Source organism: Dendrobium catenatum, unplaced genomic scaffold (genome assembly GCF_001605985.2).
Source record: "Dendrobium catenatum unplaced genomic scaffold, ASM160598v2 fragScaff_scaffold_621, whole genome shotgun sequence".
Taxonomy (NCBI): Eukaryota; Viridiplantae; Streptophyta; class Magnoliopsida; order Asparagales; family Orchidaceae; genus Dendrobium; species Dendrobium catenatum.
This window is the reverse complement of record NW_021319083.1, coordinates 33184321-33196349: the sequence shown is the minus strand read 5'-3', so window position 1 is coordinate 33196349 and position 12029 is coordinate 33184321. Positions and strand designations below refer to the sequence as shown.

General features: G+C 33.1%; 1 protein-coding gene across 11 annotated transcripts in view; it reads left to right on the top strand.

Moving 5' to 3' along the window:
- LOC110096072 overlaps positions 1-12029 on the top strand; it is a 41511-nt gene that overhangs the window by 9264 nt on the left and 20218 nt on the right. For 4 of the 11 annotated variants that reach the window (XR_003700908.1, XR_003700906.1, XR_003700909.1 and 1 more), the window contains 3 exons: positions 1877-1940; positions 2645-2748; positions 7225-7337. Coding sequence is in view for 1 of the 11 variants with exons in the window: in XM_020821841.2 (XP_020677500.1) it covers positions 1392-1467; positions 1887-1940; positions 2645-2748 (234 nt within the window). In the remaining 10 variants the exon portion in view is untranslated. Of the gene's footprint in view, positions 1-1213; positions 1468-1495; positions 1511-1876; positions 1941-2644; positions 2749-7224; positions 7338-12029 lie in introns of those variants that run through there. The other 7 variants (XR_002303045.2, XR_002303049.2, XR_003700905.1 and 4 more) reach the window with 5 other exon arrangements.

The window sequence follows — 12029 nt, the reverse complement described above, 5'->3', positions numbered from 1 at the left end:
TTTTAACATTTGTCGCCTATCGATTATGGTCTCTTCAACTTTTGTTGCCCAACCATGGTCCTTCCGATCTCCTTCACCTACAATCATTTCAACCTCCACCACCCACTGACTACGATCTCTTCGACCTCCGTTTCCCGTTGACTACGATTTCTTTGACTACCATCTCTAGACTACTGTCTCCCTGACCATTTTGACTCGACCATAATCTTTTCAATCTCCGTTGCCCGACAACTATAGTCTTTCTGACCTCCGTTGCCATACTACGATCATTCCGACAATTATCGTTCGACTGCAGTCTTTTCGACCTCTGGAGCCGGCCAACTATGGTTCTTCTGACTACTGTTTCCTGACTATAATATTTCCAATCTCTTTTACCCGAATATGTCATTTCGACCTCCGTCACCTGTTTACAGTCCTTCTGACCTACATCATTCATCGACAATGATTCTGCCAACCAAACAAACATGTTAACAATGATCCTTCCAACTCCCACAATATAATATAGTATATATAATGTATATTGACTACATCAAGCCATGACCTTCCCCTTAAGGAAGGGCCTCATTTGTAATCAACTGCAAACACTAGTGCATTCATTCAAATTGAGCCAGGGCCTGTAATTTTTTTTCCCTTTTTAGGATTTTCCACGTAAAAAAAATGACGTCCCTTATGAATGCCACACCCATACTCTTTTATCTATATATATGTTGGATCTTTGTATAAAGCTAAGACACTATAAGACACTAAATTTTATATTTTTCTATCGCCGTTAATATTCCAAGACGGAACAAGTATGTTTGTAGCAATATTAAATTTACTCTAGGTATGATTGCTCATTTTCAAGCGTATGACTTCTATTTTCTAGTGCTCTAATATATTAAAGGTTCCCATTATTCAAATGATAAATATTATATGTTAAAATATTGAATAATATGTTGTCGTTTCATTTCAATAGTACACTCCACATCATATCAAACAACACAAAAAATATTTAAAATATATTGTTTCTTTTATTTTACACTGCACTTCATATTAAAAAAAAAAAATCTTCTGCATTTAATTTTTAGACAAATAAATAACTTCAAAATATTTTAAATATATTATTTTTTAGGCAATCAAATAACCCCTTAATTAAAATAAAAAGGTAAAAAAAAAAAAAATCTCCGCTTCTAAACTTTCACCCTTCAATAAGCAGGCTCGTTATTAAATAACTTCTAAATTTTTATTTTTTGTTTGACTTCCGCAAATCTAGGCTCGATGCCTTCTTCGTTATCTCTCCGTTTCGTTTTCGCATCTCTAATTTCTCGTATGCTTCGGCTCTCCACGGGGCTAGGAAGGAGGTGGAAAAGAGTACTTCGATTCGACGAAAACCTAGGACCTAAATAGGAGCAATGTTTCCCAAGGACTGGACTCAACCTTGTGGGAACTGCTGCACTAAGAAATACGCCGGCGTTTTTCTGATTCCGTGTCCGTTACTCTCCCCGGCCTCATTCCTTTTCCTTTGATTTGAGTTTAGCTCCTTATAAACCCCGCAAAAAAAATCTTTAATTTAAATTGTTTCGAATCTATTAAGCTTCTTGTAGATTCATTAGATTTTCGTGTTATTTTTTGAATGACACTGGAGTTCAAATTTGTTTGAAGATGCAAGATTGAAAATTTTAAAGAGAGAGGAAGGAAAGCGCAACTATAGATTCAGTTTGATGCGTTTCTTTCTTCCACTGAACTTTTCATCCAATTGTTTTTCTGCACCTCTGCTGACAATTTTATGAATCAAACTGAAAATTTGAACTTGCCTTTGATTCTAACATGAGATTTCTATTTTCTCTTATCTTAATCACGCTTTGTGCTTTTAAATGCTTAAATTAATCTTCAGTAGGCCATTGTAGGGAGAATCTTCTGTAAGAAGGGATGCAGTGCAGATGGGGATACTTGGGCTGAATGTAAGGATCTTTCTTCGGTGTTGTAATACTTTTTTCTCCCAACTAGATGCTATCTGCGTCTTTATGATCCCTGTAAATAACTGAATTTCAGTGAGTTACTGTTTCTTAAAATTTCATTACTGTTTATGTCAGTTATTACGTCTTTCTTTTTTTAAAAAATAGCAAATAAAATATCAAAACAGATATGGGACTTCTAATCCTGTATGACGTCTTTGCACAATAGGGTTCATCATCTATGTCAGGGCATCCTGTGGTCCAAGTGGGTTTTTTAATTAATTGAAGCACCACCAAGTTTTGATAAGAGGAGATGGTGCTTTTGTTTTTGTGTATATTCTCCAGTACATGGATTTACATTTTATGTATGCTAGATGTCATCTCCATGACTTAAGTTGACCGCGGTAAGGTCTCTTTTAGCCTTTCCACTAGAAGTGCTGTCTTTTGATAGTCATAGGATAGGGATCAAAGACCTATGTGCAGTTTAAGCTCTCCCATTTCGCTCTCTCGCCATTGTGTGGACTAGACCTTAGGTTGTGGATGGTTCTTGCCAGCATAGGTGATAAGGAATTGGAAATTGGGAATTTTCTCACATGAAATTCTACTAAGAACGCATGTTTACTATTCAGTTTTCACATAATTAAGCAAAGTCTCACCTAAAAATTTGTTTGCCGCCTTGACCATTCATATTCTCCTATATTTGGTTGTAGGTGTTGAAGCATGCAATGAGTTATGCTACAAGGATCCAGTTCTAAAGGATCGTCAATGGACTTCTTTTATTGATAGATCTCCTGGGGATGACAATTATTCTTTGGTTTGTTTAACCATATCTTTTATGGGGGTTTAACCATTAATTTACTCATGATTAACTTGCTATCATTCAAGTCACCAGAGTTTTTGAAAATTGTTCTTGAGTGAAAAATTTTTTATGCTGATGCTTTAGAACATCTGCACTGTCAAATTCATTATTATTAGCTTTGTCCCAACTACTTATAGTTGGTAAAACATCTAAATGAAGTAACCACAACTTTGACTTTTTCAGTTATATAACTATAGCATTCCAATGTCAATATATGTTTCTATTTTGGACAATTATTCTCCAAAATGTGCATTTTGGAGAATATCAACTCAATGTGGAGTAAATAAAGTTTCTCAAACATCGGCTTGCCTGATTTGAAAGTTTATGATAATATGCCCTATTGATAAGCTCTATCTTGTGAACTAGGTCTTTGGTTACTATATTGCGTACTTCTTTGAAACATCAAATATAATAACTATGTTATTAAAGCTCACATTAATTTTAGCTAGTTTTATTATGTAGAATGTTTAAAACCTCTTTGCAAGGTGAACTCCACATTTGTATAAGGTATCAAACTATGGATGAGGGAGGAAAATTATTTGCCTTTTGGACCATGCAAAAATAACTTTGGCCATCAATTTCTTAGATTTATCCTATTCTTTCAATTGATCATTATAATCATATGAAATGAATTGAGTGTCTTCTTAAATCTGTCATATTACCATATTGGCCAAATTAAAAGGTTTAAATATGTTTAATGCAAATTGCAAAATAGAGATATTAGACTTGAAGACAGTGAGGGGAATGCTTTGTGATCAGCGTGTACTTTGGTGACCGTGGCATAATTGAGAACGTTATGTGAAATATTATGACACCAACTATGCTAATGGATATGTGTATCGCTTCAAAAAGAATGTAAATAAGAACAAGTTAAAGTATTTTAGATGGATTTAGTATACACTTAAGAATGTTAATAGTGCAATATGATGATTATAGTCTTGGGAGACAATTACTAACAAGAACTAAGTCGTTATATAGGAAGTTGGAATGGTTTAAACATCAGATAATGAGGGAAGATGAAGCATTGGTATGTACTTAGCTAATCGGAAGGTCGAGGAAACTGAAAAAGGCGTAGGTAAATGCCAAGTAAGAATGGATTTAGCTAAATTGCAAGAGTGAATGATGAAAAAGGATTTATAAATCTATCACCACGGAGCTGAGATATGTTTGAGATGATTTTATCCTAGGTTTGCATTTGACATTTGACAATATTCAGATAATTAATGGATTCTAGAGAAAAGTGAAAAAAACAAACACCTAAAGTTTTCCCATTCATCTCTATCGACTTTTTCCAGCTATTTGATACACTATGAATAAACTAGTAAGGATGCTCTTCCTCAAATGCTGCTTTTTGCACTTTATTGCTATTTTATCGTGAAAATATTGAATATAATGTTCATTTTATTATACGTTAATTTATTGAGCTGTTTGCTTACCTCACATCAAGGACTAGGAGATTTCTCATTTCTAAATTTAATTTTTTGTCAAGAATATGTGATGCAATAAAAAATTTGGGAGAGGGCCCCAAATTTTGCCCAAATTTTTGATCACAAAAACAAACTCTTTCTATGATGATAGAAAGACATAAAATACTCAAAATTTGACAAAATATAACTAACAAAACAAAACACAACTTTAATATTATAAAAGAACTTACAAACAAGGACTCTTACAAACTTTGACGCTTACAAACGTTTGACAAATTTATGACTTCAAAACAAACACCTAAAAAAGCTTTCATCCATTAGAAGAAGGATACATGTGAGGTGGTACTTGCGGAGAGACGAAAGAGGTTAGAAGCCGAGAAGAAGGGTGGAAAGAACTCGCAAGTCTCCCCAAGAGATAGAAGATGAAGAAGTGGACAAAGCTCGCAAGCTTTTCCAAGAAGAAACCCGCAGGTTTACATCTCCAAAAATCATTCATATATCATCTCTTAAACAACCACAAAACATCTACTATTTATAGACATGAGAGGGGAATACAAACAACCACTAAAACTTAATTAAAAGCTAATTAAAATAGGAAGATAGAAAGGCCAAAAGTTACTCCAAAATAGCAGCTCAAAAGTCACCAAATAGCAGCCCAAAAACCACCAAACAGCAGCCAAAAGGTCCTTCAAACAGCAGCCCAAAAAGTCACCAAACAACAGCCCAAAAGTCCTTCAAACAGCAGCCCAAAAACCTTCAAGCAGCAGCCCAAAAACCTTCAAGCAGCAGCCCAACATTGCACAGGAAACAGGGCATCAATTCCACAGGAAAAGCCCCCCAGCTACTTCGGGAAAACAACCCAGACAGGGAACCAAGGAGTCAGCCGCAGGAAACTAAGAGCCAATCGTGGGAACCAAGGAGCCAAGGCACGGGAACCCAAGAGCCAACTACAGGAAACCAAGAGCCAATCGTGGGAACCAAGGAGCCAAGGCACAAGAACCCATCAGTCATCCACAGGAACCAAAGGGGGGAATAAACATCAATTTATGAGCTAAAAAGGCTCTCTACTAGACATTAATGAGCTGAATCTAGTAGAGGACCAGAAAACTCACCAAAATAAAATCTAACTTGTTTTGACCCCCTCCCCCCTGTCTACATCAATATGCATTATTTAGTTTGAATAATTTTGAACATTAAATGTTTGCTTCATTTTTTTCCCTCCCTTTAGGAGGGATAAAGATATATGTATAAGTTAGCCAAACAAAGATATAGGAGACGGATTTTGTTCAAGTGAAGTGTATTAAGGATGAAGATCAAAAAGTACTTTTCTTAGAAGATGATATTCAACAAAGGTGGATGAGGTATTTTGCTAAACTTTTTAATAAAAAATGTGAAAATACGATTGACTTTAGTGACTTTATCACCCTAAATGAAAATAAATATTTTTGTTTTTATCAACGTATAAGTAAAATCGAAGTTAGAGAGACTTTAAAGAAAATGAAGTGTGGAAAAGCTGTTGGACCTGATGATATTCCTATAGAGATGTGGAAATGCTTAGGAGATGAAGGAATTTCTTGGCTTACAAAAATTTTTAATACTATTTTGACGACTAAAAATATGACAGATCAGTGGAGAATGAGTGTGTTAATTCCTATTTTTAAGAATAAAGGTGATGCACATAATTTTTTTTCAAGGGGGGCAATTGCCCCCCCTAGGCGGTACTTGGTTCCGCCACTGCTAGAGAGGGAGTTGAAGGTAAACTCGAATTATGGAGGTTAACTTTAGAGTCTAAAGGTTTTCGCTTGAGTAGATCTAAAACTGAATATATGGAGTGTAATTTTGGTAGCAGTAGACCTAGTGATGGGATTGTGACTTTGGGGGATTAAGTCATTAATAAGAGTACACGTTTTAGATATCTTGGATCTATTGTTCAGAGTGATGGTGAAATTGATGGGGATATTATCAGTAGAATTCAAGGTGGATGATTGAAGTGGAGGAATGCATCGGGCTTATTGTGCGATAGAAAAGTCCCCCTTAAACTTAAGGGAAAATTCTATAAGATGGATGGTGAGACCTGCAATGCTTTATGGTGTCGAATGTTGTCCATTAAAAGAGAAGCATAATACTAAGTTAAGTGTTGCAGAGATGAGGATGCTTAGGTGGATGAATGGCTTGACCCTTAGAGATAGGATACGAAATGAGCATATACGTGAAAAGGTTGGAGTAGCTCCAGTGGAAGATAATATTAGAGAGAGTCGCCTTAGATGGTTTGGTCACATTAAACGGAGGCCTTCCGATGACCCGGTTAGGAAAGTTGAGGTGTTAGATTTGACTTATGTTAAGAAAGGTAGAGGTAGACCTAAAAAGACTTGGTTAGAAAATATTAGAAATGATCTTTCTTTATTAGATTTAAATGAGAATTTGACTTTTAACCGGACATACTGACGAAAAAAGGATTCATGTAGCCGACCTCACGTAGTGGGACAAAGGCTTGAAGGTGTTGTTGTTGTTGTTGTATGAGAATTTCCTCACTAACTGGTTGCATCATTAGACTCATATGATTTAGGCTTCAATTTGAATATCTTTCAAACTGAATGATTATTTTGTTGTCCACATCATATTATAGACTAGTTAGGGGCACAGTCGTCTTACCTAATGCTCGGTTTGGTCTAATTTCCTTAAGAAAATTCAAATAGTGATTGAAAAGCTCAATGATGAATATGAAATTCTGCAATTTTATCTCTCGTGATGGCAATTTTACTCATTAAGAGGTTCAAATTTTACGAACTTGTCACCGGTTTGCGTGTGTGATGCAAACTTTTATTATATGATATTTTTCCTTCTTCATTTTTGGTGTAATGTTGTCAATTAGAGATGAATAATTATTTAAGCCATTCAACTTATAATGTTCTCCCTAACAAGTAGCTATCTCATGTAATATGTATTATCTATCAATTGTTCAATTTGGTTATCCGACATTTTTTCTCTTTATCATTCTGGACAGTTGTACCTATTACGCATCTGCCTATATGGCTGTACTAGGAGATCTCTATGAAGGTTGTCATGATAAAGTTCTGCCTTTGCTTACATATGGGCACAATCAGTAAAATGGGTCTTGTATGTGGCCAAACTTTCATACTGAATAATCAATAGTTTTTTTATTGAATATGTTGTTTTTGGCCTGAAGAAACAGTTGCACAGTTTCTTGCAAAAAACATAAGGAACACATGCTCTTAATTTGAAGGAACACATGCTCCTAATTTGACATCTTCTTCTGCTGCCAATTTTTATGTGATATATCTTACACGTTTTGTGCTTGTTCTATTTTGGTTTCTTGCAACAAATTACTATATACATTTGAATTGTATACATAAGGCCTATTTATTGTGCTAGTGGTTGTGCAAAACCATCAAAACCATCAATTTTGGCTCCAAATTTCCAAAGTTGATGAGAAAAGGTTGAAGTTTGATGTTTAGAAAAACTGCACATCATGCAATTTATGTTCACATTCTTGAAGTGAATCCAAATTTAAATTTAATGAGTGCTAGAGTACTCAGAAATGAGGATCCATGCTTGACTTTGGTGAGAAATATGCCATGATGTATTTTGAGCTCACTCTTAACTAATGACCTTGATATTTATCTTATTATAGTGAAAAGTATGCAAGTTTAGCTAGAATGTTGTCTGTAAGTCTTGTACTACAATGTCTAATCGTTTGAGAAGTAGCAATGGTTGACTTGTTCTAAAATTAAGATAAATTTTTTTTATGTCATGTATGTGAACTTTGATTGGTAAGATGAGAAAATAATAGGAATTATGATTAAATGAAGAAGAATGATTTGTCTGTTAGAAATTAAATGTAAAGGAAAAAAAAGTAAATATCTTGGGCAATGTTTAAGATAATTTTATCTCCAAGATAAATGATATAAAGAAGATAGTGATGATAGTCGAGGGAGAGTTGAAATATGAAGTTATGGTATCGGGGTAGTAATAGGATGACTAATATTAAGTATAGTTATAAGTGAGGGCATTATTAATAATTTAATATACTCGGTCTTAATATTCTACAAGTTGGATTAGAATGTAGTGTGAAAATTCAATTTTGAGATAGGGTTAGTAATAGGATGACTAATATTAAGTTAGTTATAACTTATAAGTGAGGGCAATATTAATATAGTTATTCTTAATATTCTACAAGTTGGATTAGAACATAGTATGAAAATTCAATTTTGAGACCAGATGGTTGAAATATACAATGCATATCTAAAGCAAGGAGGATAATTAATACAAGGGACTTAAATGAAGATACAAGATTTAGTAGGATGAGCTATGAGAGCATTCATAGTTGGTAAATGGCACGAGATAAAATGTGATGGTAAAGCTATACTTAAAATTTGGTGTAGTGTACTATCCTATAAGAGGTAAAGTATACTTTACGAAATGAGGAAATCACTTAATTTTTTTCAAAGTTGGTGCCACCAAATCACGAATAAACTTTATTTTTTACTCAAAAAGCAAGTTAAAAGTTGTATGATAATTGCAAGAGGTAGTTTGGCTGCACAACGTCAAGTAGCAGTTTTGGATTTATATTGTACAGATATAGAGAAGATTGTTAAAATAAATAATGCCTATAATTACATGGTGGTATTTGAAAGGTGGGAAGTTTCTAATCTTTAAAGATAGCCCATTAAAAAAAATAAATTGGATTTCTTTTGTTGAGCTAAATTTGATTTGGGATAAAATAGTAGATCCATCAAGAAGATTTCAATGGAAGTTCAAGGAGAGATGATAAATATATTGTACATAAAAAGTTTTTGGGTGGAGTGAGGAAGCAAACAAGATTATTATTGAAAATAAATGTGCTTTTATAATGGCAAAAATAAAAGTTATATAGGTTTATAGTGATTAGAAGAAGGCAAGCTTGCAAAAAGGGCAAAGGGCAGTAAGCAAAGCAAATATTAAATCTTTTGATGTTTTTTATGATAAGCAAGGCACTAAAGAAGAAGACAAAAATGTATACAATAGCTTAGTCAAGAGAGAGCACAGAGCAGTGATCTAGAGCCTAAGTTAGATGTAGCAAAAGTAAAGATAATATGATAATAGATAAAGATGTAAATGCTATTTTTAGAAATTATTAAATGTAATTTTCATGAAAGAAATATGTGTTTAAGATGATAAACACATGATAAGATATTCTATAGAATGATTTAAAAAAGTGAACTATAGAAAAAGATCTAGAATATTAAATCTTTTCTAAATATGATACTTATTGCTGCTCGAGTTCTAGGTGACATTACAATGGTTGGTTTACACTAAAGAGAATTGATTTTGTGCTTATTCAGAAAAATGGTGTGTCAAAGATATATTGATGTTATTAAAGATATGTTTGATGTAGTATTGACTAATATTAAGCCAATTGTGGAGTAATCAAAGAGTTTCCCACTACAATAAAATTATATCAACATATAATTTGCATCCTTTTGTATTGTTTTAAAGATGCTTACAAATTCTATTCAAAATGAGGTATTTTAGTGTCAGCTCTCGTGGATAATATTATTCTAATTAGGAAGACAATTATTGAAATAAGTGCAAGTTTGAAAAATGTAAAAACTATTTAGAAGATAAATGGCTTATGACTAAAATAAGTTATATAAAGCTACAATTTGACATTCTTTTTAATGGATCTATATTTTTTATGATGACATAGTCACTAATGATCAAGTTATGTGCAATATAAATGTGAATGTTAAAAACATTGTATAACAAAATAGAGATATATGACTAAAAATGATTGTATTATAAAGATGTTGGAAGTAGTACATATTGAAAATATGGTAATGAAAAGTAAATTTAGGTGGTTTGAACCTTTACAATAGATAGTAGAAAATGCACTGCCAATGAGGAGAAGTAAAATTAATTTTGAAGGGTTAGGAATGAAATGGGTAAGTGCTAAGGTAACTTGGGTAGAAATTGGGTACAAAGATGTACGCTAGATAAGCTTAATACCTGAAGTAATAGAAAATAATGACAGTAAAGATACAACTTATTTTTAAAATAATAATGATTATATGAGAATGCATCATTTTTTTATATTATACTTCACTAGTAGAGGGAAGATTTGGAGAAATGATTTGGTTTGTCTTATTTGTGACTTGGAGGTCATGTGCTTGAATCATGAAATTAACCTTTTTGTAATGCAGGGTAAGCCTATGCACATCAATTCACTTGATGAAGGTCTTGTTGATGCATCACCTTGTTGCTCTTCTTCTTTTTTAAGTTTTCCTTTTGAATTGCTAGATTCTTGCTTGAGCTATCCGTTTAAAAGGGATGGATTTATTTAGGTTTGGAGCGAGAGGATAACAGTAATTATAAGTATTAGGAAAACCCACTATCTAGATCTAGCATTGAGAAGAGATTTCTATGCAATGAGTTTTTGTTGGGAATTCAGAAAATATAAGAAGGAATTTTGGGATTTATGATTCTCAAAAGTAGAGAGAAAACATCATACGTGAGAGGGGATAGAAGACAAATAAGAGAGAATAAAGGATAAGTGGACCCTTGAAGTCATAAGCTTTGAAAGTGATGCATAGGCCATTTCTTGTAACTTGTAAGTTTGATTTCCATAGAGTTGGTGATGGAAGAACTAGTTAATGACTATCTCTTAAAACGTTGACATGTGCAGTATAAATATACGCTTGAGATTCATTAATCTCCATGCATCATACAACATTTTAAGATTAGTGCCATGGTTTAGGGTCCCATTGTTGCATGTTGATGTTAACAAAGAACATGAATTCAGCTTGCATGCTTGGTGAGGAAACATAAAATAATTTTGGAACTTATGGAATAACCTATATATTTGAGGAAGAATTTTGTAGGAATACATGAATATGTGGATCAATCTTTTATTTCATTTAAAGGTACTTGTCAATGATAATAGGGATAGAAGGCATCTCAGGCTGTTACTCAGTGATAAGGTCAACCACAATCTTAAACTTAGGATCATTATTAATCTCAAGCCTCAAGTTTATGTTCGATCGATTGCTGATAAGTGATTAAAATCATCAAGCTCATTTATAGAAACGTGATGATCAGGATGCCATTCCTCAAAGATCCAATCAATACAAGAATCAAGTAGATCTTTAACAAACATTTGACCTAGGTGGAATTGACATGTGTGCTTGAAGTTCTGGAATTGACATAATATTTTTTTAAATTTTAGTTTGAGAAATTAGTTTCTGATATAATCCATCATCATAATGAGATAGTTTTGAATTGGAGATGAATAGAACAATCATATATACGGTTATCATATGATCTGTATTGATTTTGATATTCATATTTCTTTATAGAAGAGATTTTTTTAATGAGCATTTGCATCAAAATTAGTATATCTTTAAGATTATTTATAATATCTATTAGATTAGTTATGATCAAAATATGCAGCTTGTCTTTATCTATTAGTTAAGAGCTTTGGCTATCAACTAAGAGGTCTTGAGTTCAAAGCTTGCGTATGTGATGTGTGTATCAGTTTACCTTAATTGGCTCTAAAATCCCCCCCCCCCCCCCCAAAAAAAAAAAACCCCCTCCAAAAAAAAAAAAGTTTATGAGCAAAATGATTGAGATAGTTATCGTTATAAATTGCTTACTGTAATCTTGAGATTCACAATATTCGTTATAATATGATTTATTTTAATTTAACTCATTGTGGTTGTCATATTGATAAGGATAAAAGAGCTATGACCATGTGTAATTGTACGAGAAACTTAAGTCATTTGTGTGATAATTGTTTGATCCATTACTTTCTTC